Source organism: Antennarius striatus, chromosome 5, assembly GCF_040054535.1.
Source record: "Antennarius striatus isolate MH-2024 chromosome 5, ASM4005453v1, whole genome shotgun sequence".
Taxonomy (NCBI): domain Eukaryota; kingdom Metazoa; phylum Chordata; class Actinopteri; order Lophiiformes; family Antennariidae; genus Antennarius; species Antennarius striatus.
This window is the reverse complement of record NC_090780.1, coordinates 14,732,423-14,751,692: the sequence shown is the minus strand read 5'-3', so window position 1 is coordinate 14,751,692 and position 19,270 is coordinate 14,732,423. Positions and strand designations below refer to the sequence as shown.

Below are 19,270 nucleotides of genomic sequence, written 5' to 3'. Positions count from 1 at the left end.
TAGAACGGCATTTTTCCATCTCTCAAACATTGCTAAAATCAGGTATATTTTAAAACGGAATGATACGGAGTTGAAGTGTCACTGAAGACACTTCGACTAATCCAGAATGCTGCTGCCCGTGTGCTGACCAGGACCAGTACCCGAGACCATATTTCTCCTATGTTGGCTTCTCTCCACTGGCTTCCTGTGAAAGTTAGGATAAATTTTAAAATACTCCTCACTTACAAAGTCCTTCATGGCCTGGCACCGATCTATCTGAAGGAACTTTTAGTTCCATTTAATCCATTTAGACTAGAGCATTACACTCTCAATATGTTGGACTACTGGTGGTACCTACAACATACAATAGTGGTATGAGGGCGAGATCCTTTAGCTATCAAGCCCCTCTACTGTGGAACCACCTCCCTTCCTCAGTTTGGGATGCAGACATTCTCTCATTATTTAAGACTAGACTTTCTTTTTCAAAAAAAATTACAATTAAGGTGGCTTAGGCTGCTAAGTTCTTTTTCTTATAGTCCTTCTCTGCTGGAGACTCAAGATCCAGACTCACTGAGCTCCTCTCTCCTCCTTTCTTCTCTTTGACCCTCTCTGTTACTCCTCCTCTCTGACCTCTCTCTCTCCTAGTCTCCAATCACACCCTACTAACCCAACTTCACCCTGGAGTCTCTGTGCTCTATGTCCTCACATGTTTTTTGAGGTTCACACCTCATCCACCCATCCGCTGTGGACCTGCTCCTCCCACCTCACCAGTATCACCCACCATCTAACCATCGGTTGGGGTCCTGCTTCGTTTCTTCCTCTATGCCACGATACAGTCATCCATGCTGCTTTAATTGTGCTCTGAACTTATCACCTAGATGATGGTAAACATGTATTGAAGACAACAACCCATGAGTCGGTGAACACAGCCTGACTTTCCTGTCCCCACCTCAGTGCCTGCATCAAATCGCCTAACCTTAGCCATAAAGACAGTGACTCCATCTGGCTTATCTGCCACTCTCTCTCTCTTACCCTGTTTTTGTCTTCCTTTCATTTATTTTCTACCCAACCGATCAAGGTGGATGGCCGTCCAAAAGATTCTGGGTCCTGCCCGGAGTTTCTTCCTTAATGAGGGAGTTCTTCCCCGCCACTGTCGCTCATGCTTGCTCTGGAGGCTCCATCAAATCCATTATTTAATAGCCATAGTTTGTTAGAAACTATGGAATTTAACCATTTTTTTTATAGATTTAGAGAAAGACAAAAACACTTTTTAACTATAACATCTGTGGGTTTGAGTGCTGTGGACAAGGTGGTGAAGCTGACACAAAACTCATGCATTGTTGGTTTTAGCCTTTTCATTGAATGGAGCAGTAAACAAAGTCAAGTCATACCCCTCACCTGCAGGCATTAAAATAATAAACCAATAATGCCGCATCAACAGAACTAAAACCACACAGCGGTGGAGGAAAAGAAGCCTTGTCGATGTGGGTAGCAGAGAGATCCCCAGCAGCAGTCCTGGCCCAGCGTGACTCACTGGCTAAATGAGCCGGCATGCTGCCCCCTGATGCTCCGTGACCTAGATTGATAAACACAGGCAGGACCGTAATCGCTCGCTCCTCTCCCTTTCTCTCTCGGTATGGAGCAGACTATGGAGATGAAAATCTGCTTTTTCTCCACAGCACTGTGGACAGGAAGCAAGACGTATAACTAGAAAAATCTGTGTGTCCACTTATCAGGTCAGACAAATACAGAAGTCACACTCAGGAATACTGAAAACTTTGTAATCTGTGTTATTTGACTGAACAGGAAGCATATTTGTGGAATGTGGACATGTGCACTGTGGGAAAATGCAGATCACTTGCTCTGTTAGTTATAAATATGACAAGGACTTATTATAAAATGAATTCTAATACTATCTTTATCTTTATTTTTAGTCATGCTAGCAGCGTGGACCTAAAATAACAATGTCTACGTTAAATAGATTGGGAGGAAAACTGTTTGGCACATTGCCTTCAGGGTGAAATGACTCTGGTGATATTCTGACATTTTCTCTCATCTACTCAAAATGCAAACACGTCTTCTACTAGCTACAAAGTGTTAGCATGCTAACCCTCCAGATAGTCTCTGGAAGCTGGTTCCCTCAGAATAGCCTGATCACAGTTTTATCTGGTGCAGAAATTATCAGAGGTCTTGTGGCTGCAACAATCTGGATCTACTCTTAAATATTAAATAGTAAGAAACAATTTTCTGGGAGGAGCTGGGTGTGGTTCAAAATAAGTATGAAAAACAGGACCTCTTCCATATCTCCAGACACCCTCTTCTGGGCTGCATTCTAAAATACCAGCACAACACCCATTCCAAACATGCATCTTCAAAAAAGACTCTTTTCTTGGCCTGTGGTGCTTCTGATTGCAGTTCTTGTTTAAACATTTGTAAGGTTCTATCATACATCCAGCATCAAATCTAAAAATGACGACAATGCTGACTAAATATAACAAACGACAAAGATGTATATAACAAAAAACTAATACTAAATAAACAGAATTCTGTTTGTGATTTTGTGATTCCGAGTGGCTGTTGGCCTTCGCCAGGGCTGCACTTTGTCACCAGTTCTGTTAGTGATTTTCATGGACAGAATATTGAGGCGTAGTCTTGGTCAGGAGAGTTTAAAGTTTGGTGTGCTGAGAATTGCATTGCTGCTTTTTGCAGATGATTTTTTGCAGATCCTGTTCGTATCATCGGCCTGTGACCTGCAGCACTCACTGGTCCGGTTTGCAGCTGAGTGTGAAGCGGTGGGGATGAGGATTAGCACCACCAAATCTGAGGCCATGGTCCTTAGCAGGAAGCCGGTGGACTGCCTTCTCTGACTGGGGAATGAGATCCTTCTAAAGTGAAGGCGTTTAAGTATCTTGGGGTCCTGTTCACGAGTGAGAGAACAATGAAGCGTGAGATTGGACGGAGAATTGGGGCAGCAGGAGCAGTATTGCAGTCACTTTACCGAACTGTTGTCACAAAGAGGGAGCTAAGCCAAAAGGCAAGGCTCTCCATCTACCGTTCAATCTTTGTTCCTATCCTCACCTATGGTCATGAGCGATGGGTCATGACCGAAAGAATGAGATTACGGATACAAGCGGCGGAAACGGGCTTTCTCAGGCGGATAGCTGGTGTCTCCCTTAGAGATAAGGTGAGAAACACTGCTGTTCGCGAGGGGCTCAGAGTAGAGCCGCTGCTCCTTCACAAAGGACTAAGCTGAGGTGGTTTGGGCATCTGGTGCGGATGTCTCCAGGGCGCCTCCCTAGGGAGGTGTTCCTGGCATGTCCAGCTGGTAGGAGACCTTGGGTCGAACCCAGGGACCGCCCCGAGGTCCTGGGTCTCAAAACTGGCTTGGGAACGCCTTGGGATCCCCCAGTCAGAGCTGGTGGAAGTAGCCGGGAAAAGGGGAGTTTGGGGCTGCTGCCTCCACGACCCGACTACAGATAAGCGTTAAAAGATGGATGGATGGATAAAACTAAATAACCAGGAGAAATTGAAGATGACTTTCCAGAGCTGCCAAGCATAGATTTCAGAAGACACATCTATGTACCATTATTAATAATACCTTATGTGTGATGCTTGATGAGTCTGAAAATTAACATATCCATGGAGATTTTGAGAAAGCTAGACTGATAAAAGCAACAACCAATTACCATGGCTGATTTATGTATGAAGTTTGGTGAACCTAGCATGCATGTTTTTTGGGGGGCCAATACTTTCGCAAGGCACTGTATGATTTGCGAGATATGCTCCAGACAGAAAAACCCACAATGGTCAGACAAAAAGATGAACAAACAAAAACTATATTACCGTTTTTTATGGGCAGTAAAAACATCTGAAAAATTTGCATTTAGTTGTGCATAAAAGACACGCACTGGTTTTAAAATGGAAAGGTCAAAGCAAAAGAAAAGGTTAATACTGCTAGTGACCAAGTCGAAGGTTTCAGTGTGAAGGTTGTTAGCTTTCACTTTGATGCTGTTGCTGTTGTTGTTGCTGTTTTACTCCATATGAAAAGATGAAGTAAAACATCTAAAACAAGACCTGTGCTGACAGTCAACATCAAGTGAGTCGGAACAGAGCGACGCCAGCTTGTGAACATCAAAACCAGTCCTAGATTAAAACAGTGTTGGGGGTTATGTTGGTACAATATGATCGAGGAAATCGAGCTGGAGTGACAGATTGCATAATTAAAGGATCATCAGATGCCAAAACACTACAGAATGGTGTGTAAGTCTATATGAGAGCAAGATTTTTTCTTCTCCATGAAACTCCATGAAAAAGTTCCACATCTCAAATCTGACCTTAACGTAGAGACATAAAAAATATACACTATTTATACAAATATAATATACAAATATAAACAAGAGTTTGATTCCAACTTTTGAATCTCGCCAGCTCTGACAGTCTGTGTGCCACAGCTTTGTGAGACTGACACCATCCAGTGTCCACCCCCTTGTGTTGTGTTTTTGGTACGAAACACAACATCTCTGATCATTCTCATGTACTCACTAACACAATGTAAATAGAGGAGCTGCCAACACTACAGTGTTCTTGCACCTCCAAGTTAAGCAGCTTTAATAGTTCATAGTAGTTCAGGGCTCGAAATTCCAGTCAGGCTCAATCACCAACTCTTTGATCCCTCATGAGGCTTTTCTTGTATCCATGTATTCTCCCTCTCATGCAAATATATATTAAAATAAGCCCACACACGCACATGCACATGCACACACACGAATACACACACACACACACACACACACACACACACACACACACACACACACACACACACACACACACACACACACACACTATTCCCAGTAGTACTGCTTTGAAAAAGTGCTGATGCATATTTTCTTCTGTTCGTTGCTAGGGAAATCCAGCACGTTGAGACAACAATGGTGTGACTGTTGCCATGTAAAAGATATCCATGAGAACATTTAAGATTCACTGGGCAGCCAGCTGCTGCTCGCATCGTCCTGTCAGCATTAACAGACAGCGATGGACCCTCACTGATGGAGGGACGAGGAGACAGGAGATGGACGTCTAATCTAAAGCTGAAGATGACAGTGGCTTCACCCACTCCAGGGGGGGGGGGTCTGTCCCTCTGGGGGTGTCACCTGACATTTGCTCACACTTGAAGTTTGAAACCAGAACCAACTCAGGTGACTCAGACTGTACTCAATGGGTTTTTTAGTCAATAGACAAGTATTTGTCACTCCAGTCAGACAACCTGACCCAGGTGATGCTGTAGCTACTGCCTGCAAGCTGTTTCACAAAGAATGACTGATTACAATGATGAGACAAGCAGCTCACTAGAAATGACCTCCATCTTGACTCAAGATCAGTTTTAACGGTAGACCTGGAGAACTGAGAAACAGTGATGAAATAATGACTTGATCAACAGGATATTGTTTTAAATATTATTTATAAAGGAGTAATTATCTTTGTTTCTAATAACTCTAAACTGAGTATCTTTCCGAAAATGTGACCTTAGGTTCTCTAAACATTTAAAGTTCTTTTTCAAAGGAAATTAACAAAATTAAATTAAAAAAAAGTGGTTTCATAAGTTGCATGCTTGTGTTCCATGAAGTGACGTAAGAAAGTTAATTACAAGAAGTCTGTAAAATCCATCCATCTAACTCACAGAAACCAAGTAACCAAGTGAAGCCACATAGAAGCTGATTACTTAATTATTGGTGGCTTCTTTTCACAATCATCAACATGGGATGGGGCTCAATCAAGGGGCTGAATAAATATTGTTATTATTTTAGAGGTGTTTTTTTTACATTACTACAATGCATATTGTACTCACATTAACATAATTCGCTGCTTCCCACGCAGTGAGGTGATTCAGGACTATTTATCATGCAGTGAATCAGTTTATATTATTTACCAGAAAAATTTCACTCTTCTGCACTTCAGGACAAATCGTTACCAGCCACACTCTAAGAAAGGAGAGAATTTGATAAATAAATGATTTATTTATTGTTGTGGTTATTTCCAATCTTTAAAAAAGCTAAAGGAAAGAAAAAAGACTGCAAGCTAGTTTGTCTATTTACATCTGACACAATATTGTTGCAACTGTTTCTACTACAAAAAATAATAAATCTGCACCGAAGCCAAACTGTTCCAACTTAGAGTTTCAGGTGTGGGGTCAGGTTTCACCTGTCCACCATCGTGCACACTGAGGAGGACAGTGTCAGGTAACTATGCCCACACCTCTGATGTCAGAGAGGCTGAGGCGTCACCTCTGGTTCATACTTACCCCTCCTCTGCTCTCTATGTGAAACATGACATTACTCATCCACCCCCACACATCTGAGAGCTGCACAGCACTGATCAAGCTGCTGCTCTGATTCACAATGCCAGGAGAGACTTGCATAACAGCCAGCACCATATTCCTATTTACCAGTCATTCTCCTCATATAAATAACACACACACACACACACACACGCACGCACGCACACACACACGCACACACACACGCATGACCCAATTTCTTCCACAGAAGTGTATATGGTTTCTGCATGCAGCTGTGTGAAGGATATGCATGCAGTGAATGGTAGATGCTGTGGATCCCCACGAGAGAATAAAAACATGACAAATTAGTAAAGAAAAGATATTTCCCTTACAGCATCAGTCACAGTCAGTGTGTGTGTGTGTGTGAAGAACAAGTGACCACACTACACGGAGAAATGACAGCTACGGAGAAGCGGGTCAGAGTGATTAGATGAGTGGATGTCGTCGTGAGTGGATCCACTGCAGCAGCCTCGTCTCCCCCAGCTGACACGGGACTGGACTGCGTGGCTCATTCCATCAAAACAAGCTAAAAGGACTTCACTAACATTCCCGTCCACTACCGCGGCGGCCCACGCCGTTAAGGCCCCCGTGGGAACGGCTTACCTTCGGAGAGCTCCAGATCCAACTCCGCCAGCTGGTCCCTGACCTCTTTAGGCAGAGCCGACGGATCGACGCCGCGGTCGGCCATGGTTGTGGAGCGGAGCCGCCTGCTGGGTGTTCGTGATGTCTCGGGTGGCAGTGGGGACGGTCCAGCATGAAGATAGGAATCACAATCACGACGTGCTGATGGTGGTGTTTACTCCATCACCGCGACTTTCCGACTCCGCCATGACCGTGTTAGATGGAAAAAGTGGCCGGAGGAGTCTGACGATCACGTGACGTGGGCTGACGGTAATCGCTGTGACAGGATGGAGCGTGAGGAAGACTCTCGGCTCCCTCTGCTGTTGTTCCCACATCCCACACAGGGCCGCTGCTAGAAATAAAGCTCTGCTGGGGCGCAGGCCCCCGCTAGTCCAGTCACAGAAAGGGAGTTGTGCTACATATGAACGACATACGAGCAGGTGCGATTTGTTTTTACATCTCTACCTCTGCTGAAGGAATTTTAAGCTCGGGGGACAACCCTGTCAATAATTTAAAATATATATATGAAATAGCAGGCAGGTTGTCACAGAGTTTTTTTTTAATTAAAAAGTTAATGAAAATGAAAAAAACTTTTTTAAATTAATAATAATAATAATAATAATAATAATTAAAATTTAATACATTTTTAATTTAATAAAAAAAATTCTATTAAAACAATAATGAAAAATGAAGAAAATTCAAAGAGTTTTCTCAAAAGTACCCTATAGTTGACTGCTTTTAATTAATTAAATTAATTTCCCTGACAGAACCTCCTGAAGGGATCAATAAAGTCCTACTCTACTCTCTCTACTCTGCTGGTGCAAACTTTCAATCTGACCTGAATTGTCATGAGTCGATGTTCATGATCGTTTCCATGCAAATAAATACATTGTGTGTTCGTTACCTGCACAGAAGTTCACAGAGATGTGGATAAAAGAAGGACGAAACGCTGCAGATGATGCACCACAGGAAAGCCAAAAATGGTCAGATGAAATCTGATATCAGATCAAATTGTTCGCTTAGTCTGATATTTACTGAGTTGTTTTGACATGACATGTGAAATCTTAATCTATAGGATGTTAATGTTACGTTTTTACAGAACGTTAGCATTAGGCTTCCCATGTTCACGTGATCGGCCCCTCATTCATGGTCCTGGAGCCTGATTAGGCTATCTTCAACATCTTCATTTTCCACACCATGGCCGGCACAGAAAATTAAATGTTTCATGTTTGTGTTGAATATGAATGTTCACCTGTTTGGAATTCAGGCTCATAGAGCTACCGTTAACCGAAAAAAGAATTACCGGTTAGTCTTGATTGCTTATTTTTTCATGTTTTTTTGACATAGCTCAATGTTGTTACCACTGCCAGATAGAAATTTTAACTGTATTTCAGCATGCATGGGAAACATTCTGAACATTTACATTAAAAATATTACTTAGAAGTAAGGATTTAAATTCACTTTTCACCATTCTAGTTCATCAGTGACAGACATGATCTCAGATGATTGATGATTAATCCTACTACAGCTTCCTAGCAAATATTGTTCCCAGTCAATGTTAGTTAATGTTAGAGATCAGTGGGGTCATGTTTATACATAACACAAATCTTTAAACAGAGCTCAAGCAGGCAAAAGAAAAAACTTGGGGGGGATCATATAACTTCTCCTAACACATACTAATTTGCTTAAATTTCTGACAAACCGGCCCACATTTCATTAATGTGGTTTATGAAGGTGCTACGTGAAGAATATAGGTTCAGTACATACAGAGAGGTACTTGCATAACAAATCAATATAGGCCTAAAATTAATTGGGACTGCTTGAGTAAAACACAATATGTCAGATTTGCTGTTTGAGACTTGATATATGAATTCACGCCCACTTAAAAAAAGGCACTGTGATATTTGATTTTAAATGGTTTAACAACCATTAATACTGCTCTGGAGGTATTTACAACATCTTTGAAAAATCTTTGAACCACTAGGATGAAAACCATTCCTCTACTGAAATGTTCTTCACTATGAGTGTTTTGGCCCGTGTTAACAAAATGGCATTGAAAATTACAGATGAACAAGTTTATTTGACTATAATTTTGCCTGTTCTTAACAAGTGGCATGTTACAATTCGTTGTGCCATACAGAATTAACAAGAATATTGTTAGAATATTATTTTATCAACTTTTAGGCCTGATGTTCTTAACATTAATATCTGTATGCTGTATGTGTATACATTTTCATCTGTAATGATCTTTCTCCAGAATTACATCCTACAGGTCTCAGTCAAACACATACAGATGCAAAACATTAGCACTCATTCAGAGTCTGTTACTACATGTAATAATATAATCTCCTTCTTCACCAATACCTGTGAGAATCATGTGGAACGTTATATCCTATGTTAATGAGCTATTGGCTAACTTTGGATTTCGATTTGGGCAGATTTTTTTCCCCCCCTCTGAAAACAGATATCTGGTCTGGCCAAGCGCATACAGACTTGGAAAGATGCTGCATGTACATCACTGTTAGCAACCTATTTCACATACATTAGTAGACCTATGGTTATTGATTTAAAAATATTGATTTTTTCAAGATTTTTCAGTAATAGTCTTGGAGCTCAGATGTGATTCTGATCAGGACAAAGGAGGGCGAGGTGAAAGCATACCGTTGTACTTTTCTTATCCACTCTTTATTAATTAGCTATGCACAAGTATTTGCCTCAACGCAGTCCTTAGAAGTATATTTTTTTATGTGTTTTAACTTGTTAAACACAAAAAAATCTTTCCTTAAAATAAAGTCACATACTGTACAACCATATTTCCAAAACAGTTGACATGTATAAAACAATGTGATAGTTTGAGAAACAACATTTGGGAAAACTGCATACTTTCCTATTATTCAGAGGTGGTAACCCACAAAGAACTAGTATGCTATTGTCCAGCTCCTAGTTGTATCCAATATCTGACTTTTGTGTAAAAAAACAAAACTAAAAACTAACTAAACAAAAACAAAAAAATCCTCCATATATTTAGATGGTGAAAGATTTCACTTGAACTTCTTCACAGAAATAAAAGCGCTGTTCAATCCACTTTTCGAAAAGGACAAAGTACTGTAACTGCTGTTAGTCTTTTGATAAATGATTAACAAACAGCATTGTGCTGCCTTATTCATTGACTTTTCTAGGGCGTTCGAAACAGCAGGTGACAATTTGCTGCTGTAATTTTCCTAAATTTGTCCTAAAAACTTTAAGAATGTTTTTGGTAAAGACATTAAAGCAAAAACATATTCATATGCAGATGACTTTCATGAATGCTTCTGCTTTAGTAGTGGCTGTGCTAGAGCATCTGACTTGTCCCAGTCATTAGAATTGACTCTACAGAGGTTGGTTTTGAGAGTTCATGATCTTCTAAAAAGTTTGTAACAATGACGATTTTAGAAGTTTTACACATGAGAGCAAATTTGACATATGCCGTAAATCTCGTCAAGAATTCCAAATGAAGATTAGGTTTTATTGAAGAAACAAATCTTGTTTTACAGAGCTGAGAAAAACTTGGAGCCTTCCTTGCTGCCTGTAATTAGTATTCTACATGCACTCACTCACATCCACTTTACACAGCCTTGATCTAGTGTATCATTCATCTCTATGATTAATGCAGAGACCCTCACTCATCACTGCATTCTGTACAGTGTGGTGCTGGTACATTTACAAATGTCTCTGTCCTCTGTAAGGCCACCATGCATACATTTCATGTTGTTTAACTGAGGATTTTAGTACAATAATATAATGTGTCTGTTGTATTTTTTTAATACCCACTGCCTGAACCTATCATGACACTGTCAGTCTGCCCTCTTGTACTTGTTTGCATGTCTTTGTTTTTTGACAGATTGAATGTTTTAGTTTGGTCAGACTTTTCTGCTTCAGCAAAACAGCAGAAAGGTATGAGAAAAAGTATCTTTTGTGACTTTAAATTCAACATAAACAATATGATTGTGTACTACTTAGTTTTACATGTGTTTTATTAGTCCTTTTACTACACTTTAATGAGTACTTAACATTGTTCTGTGGTAAATAATGATTAATATGACTTTAATACATTTGATGGACACATTTATAATTATAATTTTATATTCTGTTTTAGAACTACAGATGAAAATTTGTCTCTTAGCTAACACATTTACAAGAATGTGCCTTTATGCGTATTGTCCCCATCAAATAAGCAAATAAGTAAAATAAGTAATTTTTGTAAATGTATATAATTTGAATTTCATGCCAGCAACTTATCTCATGTAATTCAGGATCTGTATCAATGACAGGGAAAGTTTTTGAATGCTCCAAAAACAGACCTACTTTTACAAAGAAACAAACTTGGCCAGTTTGAACATTTAATATATTCTCTTTGTACTGCATTCCATAGAATATAGGTCAAAAATGATTCGCAAATAACGCGCGTTGTTTTCACCTAAAGTTACACAGCCCTCTCAACTCTTTTGGAACTTGGGTTGTATTATCAAATAAAAAAAAGGAGCTGAACATGCCCACAGAGAAAAATAACACATCTTTAAAAAACCAGTGACAAGAGGGAGAAAAAACACAATACTGGAAGTACAATGCAGTATAAAATAAAAAGCATTACGAAACATAAATTTGAAATAGCACTTTGCACAAATATTACGTCTATTTCATGATACAAAGCGGCTTTTCAAACATTGGAAATCATTAAAGATCAGGACATCTTTAATTCTCTTCCGATTTGCATCAGTCTCATCATCTTCAATCTCATTCACTCAAGAATACTCATCTTCACATTTTATGTAGCCGACTCATAACTTTAGCTTTCAAATGAAATAGACCAAACCCCTTAAAGTGGCTGGACATGTCAGATATTCAATAGAAAAATATATTGCACTACTCTTCCCTCAAATGAAATGCCAGGGTAAATGATTTAAAATCATAAAAACAGAGTATGTTTGATTATCACTAAAAGAGCATCTTAAGTTAACCATTTCAACTGTTACATTAGGAGGGAATCCCTTACATAACAAGTACAATTTCTGCATTTCATGTTAAGGGACAGAGGGAAAAAAAGCAAATCAATAGACAGTGATAGTATGACAAAGCACAAACAGTGGTATTCTTAAGCCTTGAATAAACCATGCAGTCGATAGGGTTCGATACATAGAATACTAATATAATGACAACCATTCCAAATGGCTTTAAAACGGTGGCAGAAAGTCAGGCACATACTCACAGGGTAAACTGTATGCACATCTAAAATTTGGTTTGTTATAAACTTCACCCACTAATCAGTCACTTGTATTTTAGGGGAAAGAAATTAAAAAAGGGGAACACAAAGAGAAAACTAAACGACAGGTTGAAAAGTAAACATCAAATGTTTTCCAGGTTTTCTTCTCCAACTGCATTTTAGTGCTTAGCAAAAAACAATGTCATGAGCCATTATCAGGCATCAATATCCGTTCTTGCAATTGAAGAATACCAGTAGAACTGCCAGCCTGGGAAGTGACCAACGTCATGAAAACCAGAATGTCGGAGAAAGCTGGACTGAAGTTCCATTTTAAGTCAAATGAAAAGAAATGATACATGATTCCAACATTTTCATTCATGTGATTCATCCCAAGCTATAACCGTCACAAATGGACAAAACTGACCCAAAACCCTGCAGATTGTGTGTCCAACGTGCCATTCATATTTACATTCAGAGAGAAACGAAGTGTCTCTGAACAGGGAGCCTGCTGGCACTGGAGGGATGATGGAGGCACTGTGCCATGTTTTTGTGTGATTATCGCTGGCTGTGAGGGGAGGAAAATATCATAAGCTGCGTTTCCACCAAGCATGTCATTTCATTACACGTAAGAATGACTAGTTTTTGCACTTTTACTGGTATAAGTTGTCAATGGTAAAGGCAGAACCACTTCTTCTCATCCTGTTTACCTTAGACTTCAGTTAAGTTTCAAGAGAGCTGATCTGATTTACAACACTGCCAACAACTGAGTGTTTCAGCTCAACACAGTCATCTTGTCATCTGCACTTGAGGATTTTCCACATTCTCTTTTTTTTTTTCAGTAGTCTTTTGTCTCGCTGCCTGCAGCCTTTTCTCGAACAAAGCTTTTCTTTGTTGACATAAACAATCACATACCAAAAAGGAGACCAAACATTCGATGGGCTCCTCTGTTCCTGTTGTTAGAAGAGGAGCTCAGCCTGGCGTGTAATGTGTATGATCAAGAAGTGTGCCACTCTGCAAGCAAAGGAACAAGTCTGCAGAGCTGACGAAAAGGTTGATAGTGAGTTATTAATCTGGAAGTAACTGTAATACACATTACAGTGTGTCAGTTAATAGATACAACTGTGGATTCCCTGTTGATGAAGTGAAAGGAGCTACCAAAAAAAAAAAGCTCTAGGTTTTAGGTACATGAAGGCATGAGTTGTAAGAACGCTATACTGTAAGTGTTTGGTGGAAACGCGGCTTTATTCTGGGGTGGCGGTGAAAGGCAGGTCCCTCTTTTCAAACACTGAAATGTCCAACCTCCAAATGCCACTCAAGTTCATACTGACTACCTGCGTCAGCACATCATCTTGAGGCTGACTGTGACTGCGTCACCATGTCGATCCCTCCTGGCTGGCCTAATCCCATGCCGGCCAAGACTGACATAGCCACCGCCTCGGCAGCACGAACGCTCAACCCGTTGATGGTGGCCCCCGGACTGGGGGCTGGGGCCGGAGGTGACAGACCGTGCTGAATAACTGCTGCCGGTGAGCTGATGGATTCAGTGGGAGTATCCCTGGAGGTTTCCTCTCCTCCTGCAGCTAGAGACAGAGACAGAAACATTCACCCTTAGAGAGGTGAGCGAGTAAAAAGAACAAATTAGATGGATGATATGATAGATGGATCCTAACAAAAGGAAGTGACACGGTGTGGAACGTTCGGACAACCCAGGACCTTAAATGTTTACCTAAGAAAGCTGCCTTCTTCTGCATTATAGTGACCGGGCAGTCTTTGTGGGCCAGGAGCAGCTGCTTCAGCTGTGCCACCTCATTCCTCAACAGGGTGACTTCATTCTGAGGGTTGCGCAAACATACACAAGTCATTCTCATTCTCATGAGCATGTTTACATCATCAACACAGCCTGGACTGACAAGAACAGGTAACACTCACAGACAGGGAAACATTCATGTTGGCCAGATCATCCGCTTTCTTCTCTAAAGAATTAACCCACAGCTTTCGTTTTTGTCTGCAGCGGGAAGCAGCAGCTCGGTTTCTCTCCAGAAAGCGCTGTCTCCTTTCATCGGGGTCCATCTCTGTCGCTCGCCGCCGCCGGCCTCCTGTTGGCTGAGCAGGGGAGACCTGAGGAGTGAGGAGGGGGTCGAGACACGAGTTTTGTAGAAAAAGATTTAAGTAGGTGCATTACAGTTATATACACACACTTTCACACATTGCTCAAAGCACATCATCACAGTGTAACACAGGGTCCAATCAGATTGCACAAGTTGACCAATTCCTCCAGAATGACATCAAACATGTTGTCACACGGTTTGCTGTGCTTCTGAACACAGTCTCAAGATCTCAGTAGAGATACCAGGAGAACAGCTGTTATGCTAGAAGAGCTGGACGGGGCTGTAAAAGGGAATTAACCCAGCAGCAGGACTAGTATCCGCTCCTTTTTGCAAAGAGGAACAGGAAAAGCAGTTCCAGAGCCCTACAGATTAACCTCAAGGAAGCGACTGGTGTGCATGGACAGTTAGACACAGACTCCATGGGGGTGGGAGGAGGGCCACACATCCTCGAGTAAACAAAACACACCATAAGAACATACGGCAAACAGATCTGTACATTTTCTTGAACTTTTTATAAAGGTGACCATTCAAAATTAACAGTACAGAAAATAATGATTTACAGCCGCAATCAATACACTGCAGACTTGAATTTCGTGCAAAAGGCTAAATCGTGTAGCTCCATCTGAATAATTCACTAAAATCATTAAGAAACTGTAATGCCACACTTAAACAATTCAACAAAAAAAATGATGAATGCAAAAATCCAAGGCCCAAATAAAGCAAGTTTGAAATTTCACTGAATTCCTCTCCAGCTGTTTTTGGGGTGTGGACAGATCAAAACTATTATGTGTGGGACGTATAGACGGAGAGGGCAACCCTCAACAACACATGAACTAACGTTCAGAAAATTTCCTGAAATTCCAGCTGCTTAGGTCTGGTGGGCCACAGGGATTGCAGCACACTGGCTGAATACTATGTATATGCTCAATGAATTGAAAATAAAACTTGATTAATTGAAGAGGTTCAAAACAGAAGGAATATTTCAGGGTTTAATCTGTATAGTTTCATGTCAGCACTCTGTAAGGTTGATTATACATTTACTATATGGCAGATGTAGTACCTGAGGTTGGGCAGGTGATGGAGCATCAGAGTTCTGAGAAGGTTGTTGGCTCTGTTCCTGCCGCTGGGGGACAGCAGGAACAGATGATCCTGCCGTCCCACCAGAACCATCTTGTGCACCCGTGCCCTGATGAGTTAGAGCTGCTTTGAGGCGCTGCAAAGACACACAATATAAGCTTACAAAAAAGGGCTGTTCAAAACAGGGATGCAAATTTGTCCACATGTAAAATAACACATTTAAAACGTAAATACTTTTACAATGTTCTTACCATTTTGGTCTCAGAGTGCAGGTTATATCCAGATGGGGAAGAAGAACCACTGCTGACTCCGCCAACTGGGGGTCCTGGAATCCCAGGGATGTTGGGCACTGAGTTTACTGGCCTTGCAAGCTCCACATCACAAAAATTTCCACGACAGGTAGATGGAGGATGAAAGAGAGTGAGACAAAAAGAGAAAAAATGTTTAGAAAATTATGAGGAAATAGTTGAAATAGTACCAGAACATATTCCCATCATTTTACAGACTTACAGATATGACAGAGGTCATCTGAACAGGACTGGGTAGGAGAGGGACTGTCTGTCCATTGGGGAGGTGCCTCACCAGAGGAAAAGAGCTTGTTGGGGAGCTGTTTACACAAACAATGTACTTTTAGATGGCTGCTCTTCCATGCTGTGTCTGTTTACAAAATTCAGACTGAGTTTTGTTTCCCCCTTTGGAAGCTCTATCACAACATGCTAAAACATCTAGCCTCTCTACTCCCCACAAAAGAGAAGTTACAACGATAAAAGTGGTACTTAAGAAAATTAGAAATTAGGTGTTGATGAGTGTTTCAAACCATCAATTTAATTCAAACCACCAAACCAGACTACAGAATATTTCCACTAGGTGTCACACTTGACTCAGCAGCTTCTCCCATTCCAAGAATTATATAGTGACAGTGCGATTCATTAGAACTGCGAAAGATCGCATTTATATTTCTGCTAGTTCTTAGTACTCAATTGCCAACATTACACAAAGATTTGTTTTAGTAATCTACCATAAAATGTGATCTTACAGAATACATCTCTTTATGTGAATGTAAACGGCATAAGGAGTTAAGGGAAGAGCAGTCTTTAATCAATTACTCCACTAAATCAGAGCTAGAGGGTTGACAATTTCCTTTTTGTTATCTAAGGTGAATGAACAAAGAACCGAACCATTATGAGTACCTTCCATGGCACAAATTCAGTTTCATGATGCTAAAAGAATGCCAATAAGAACACGCTGCAGTTTACCTAAGCTGCCTGTTGGAGGGAGGAGCTTGAGTGATGACAGATGTTGGAGAAGGCAGAGTCGGGTGAAGTGGGTCATTACTCAGGTGAAGGGGAAGAGTTCCCGGACGCACAATTGTTGGAGTAGGGGCAGCGCTTGCTACCGGCTTTGTGACAATGTCCTGTTGACAAATTAAAAATACCGTTTATTTTCCATTTATATATTCATCTATGAACCAGATTTATGAGACACCAAAGCAATGTTTGTTTTAATTCATCAAAACTTGCTGCTCACGTTTGACTCATCGTCATCTTCCGACATACTGGATGAAGAATCTGGACTTCCAGGAGAGGAAGAATCAACTTGTAAAGGACCCTCATTCTCAACTTTAACTTCAGATGGCGTTTGTAAAGGTGCAGCCTTAGATCAGATCGGACATAATTAATTCAATTAAAATCAGTTAATATAGCCCAGAATCAAAAATCACAGACTTGTCATTCATACCATGTGTACACTCATCCTTTCGCTCACCGGGTGTTTCGCCCTCTGCTCATCTTCGTGTGCTTTCACAAACTCCTGCTCAAAGGAACTGGCCAGCTCATTGAAAAGTCCAACCTCTTCACAGTTCTTCAGAAAACGTGTGGGTGTAGGGGTCTGGTCTGCAAAAACAAATAAGTTAATAAATCATTAATTACAGTATTCTTCCTCTGATATTCCTCACTTCAGAATCATTTATGAAATACCAATGTCAATCATGAAGCGATTACCTGCAATAATGACAGAGTCTGTTCTTGCAGGACCAAATTTTAATGTCATTTCATGCTTGTGTTTGTGGACTGATAGATGATCTTCATTTGTGAATCTCTAAAAAGGGCAAAAAATATATACTGAAGTACAAATGTAATGGACATAAAGTATAACAACAGTGTACTAACAGCAATGCTGACAAACAATTTTTGTGGAAGTAACTGATTTTGAAATTAAGTGAGATGGACTCTCTCACTCTTTCTCTTTGCATTAACTACCTAAAAGTTAAGCTAAAGTCAAGTACAGTCATCAGAATAAAGAGTCCAGGGTTTGTTTTACAGGACTACTCATAAATGAATGTGAAATCATACCTGCCCACATCCAGGGGCAGTGCAGACAAAAGGTCGGTCATCCCCCATCTCAGGTAAATGTTCTGTAAAGAGAGAAGTGAGCTTTATTCAAGGGTGCATTTAAAACCCCTCAATGAGCTAATGTTCAAGCTACAAGTTTATCAGATTTATGTAAACACCTGCTGATAACCGAGAAGCAATTGGGTTGACAAGTAAGCTTCAAATGATCACTGTCCGCAAGACATATCATGCACCTGTTGGCAGAGGGAGAACAGCCCCAGTAATTTAATGTCCTTATCTGTTTAGTGTAACGTAGAACAATCATGATGGTACAATCCCTGGTGACAACTCGTTAAGAGGTAAGCAGGCCGAAGACCCACGGCCTGCTGGGGGCATTTGCTACGGACAAGGATCACTGGTGAGAAGCGTTAAACGGGATCGATGAGGCAGCAGTACGACAGCCATACACCGTATAACCAACACTACCATGTCATCAAAACATCTTCTCCTTCATTACAGAGGTCGTTCGTCTGTGAAGATAGCTGGGTGTTTCAGGATACAGACAGGTGAAGTGGAAATCATTTAGCTGTGACTTGATGAGAGTTAGGCCTCAATATAGCACAACCTTATCGGAAACCGTACCAAAGCATTTTCTATCCAAAACATGACAACCGTGTCATCACAACAAACGTGACGAAATCACCGTAGATCGCCAGTTACTGAAAGTAAACACATGGCCACACCTCGAAAAGCCTGTATGACAGTGTGGCTACAAGTCACAACACGGCTAAACTAATGCTACATGCTAGTCGAAGCGTCGCTTGTCTCAGCCCGTTAGTTGACACTAGTAGGTCCGCCAAATCAGTAGCTAACATAACAGTTAGCATGCTAATGCTAAGAAAGGAAAAAGCCAGTCCACATAATCCATGCAATGGTAGTGTGTAAACGACTTTCTTGAATATTAAATAAAATGTGCATTGCAAAACGACACTTTTTACGTTGGATTATAAACCAATGTGTCAAACTCACCCGATATTCAGGTTGCCTCTTCTCTCCTCCCTCCCTGCTCCGGACAGCGATGCTGCCTGACCGTTGTTGACACTCTGACACTTCCATTACCAAAACATCGCGAGACTTGACATTTGGGGACGGTGTTACGTAACACGATGACGTAAACCAACGCACCGCCCACCAAGACCTGATAGTGATGCAATGATACAGTATTTGACGGAATTACACGCCGTGTTTGCCTTCCACAGTTGTTTGAAGCCCGTTTTTTTAAGTAGTTTCACACGATAGTTATGATTTTCAAACATATTATTCAAAGTGGTTTTTTTTCTCGATAGACTGAAAAAAGTTTGGAATACAAACCTGTTAGAATATCTGCAATACACAAAGGTTTAGCATACAATTGAAAGGATCTGTGCACGTACAGTGATCATGGTAGAGTAGGAGACATCTTCTGCTCAGTAATCCAAAGTAAATTTAAAAAACAAAGCCTAAAAAAAGGACTTAAGGGGTTTGTGGCAAATATTGACACTGAACAATATTTGCAGAACAGACCAAATTCCAAGTCTAT

General features: G+C 40.8%; 2 protein-coding genes across 5 annotated transcripts in view; both read right to left on the bottom strand.

Moving 5' to 3' along the window:
* dip2bb (disco-interacting protein 2 homolog Bb) overlaps nt 1-7,217 on the bottom strand; it is a 37,101-nt gene extending 29,884 nt beyond the window's left edge. For both annotated transcript variants that reach the window (XM_068316014.1, XM_068316015.1), the window contains exon 1: nt 6,920-7,217. In XM_068316014.1, coding sequence (XP_068172115.1) covers nt 6,920-7,004 — 85 coding nt within the window. In that variant the 5' untranslated portion in view covers nt 7,005-7,217. The remainder of the gene's footprint in view (nt 1-6,919) is intronic.
* A 4,086-nt stretch (nt 7,218-11,303) lies between these two features.
* On the bottom strand, nt 11,304-18,799 carry atf7b (activating transcription factor 7b). Of its 3 annotated transcripts, none has more exons than XM_068315709.1 (12): nt 18,721-18,799; nt 17,713-17,774; nt 17,362-17,458; nt 17,099-17,253; nt 16,889-17,014; nt 16,618-16,775; nt 15,872-15,968; nt 15,613-15,732; nt 15,345-15,497; nt 14,106-14,294; nt 13,903-14,008; nt 11,304-13,756 (listed from the first exon to the last, which is right to left on the bottom strand). In XM_068315709.1, exons 2-12 carry the CDS (start codon nt 17,758-17,760, stop codon nt 13,521-13,523), a joined length of 1,485 nt encoding a protein of 494 aa, XP_068171810.1. In that variant the 5' UTR covers nt 17,761-17,774; nt 18,721-18,799; the 3' UTR covers nt 11,304-13,520. The 3 variants fall into 3 exon arrangements, with proteins under 3 accessions (XP_068171810.1, XP_068171811.1, XP_068171812.1); XM_068315710.1 differs by having other exon boundaries at nt 17,126-17,253; XM_068315711.1 differs by having other exon boundaries at nt 13,647-13,783.
* Between the last annotated feature and the right edge of the window lie 471 nt (nt 18,800-19,270).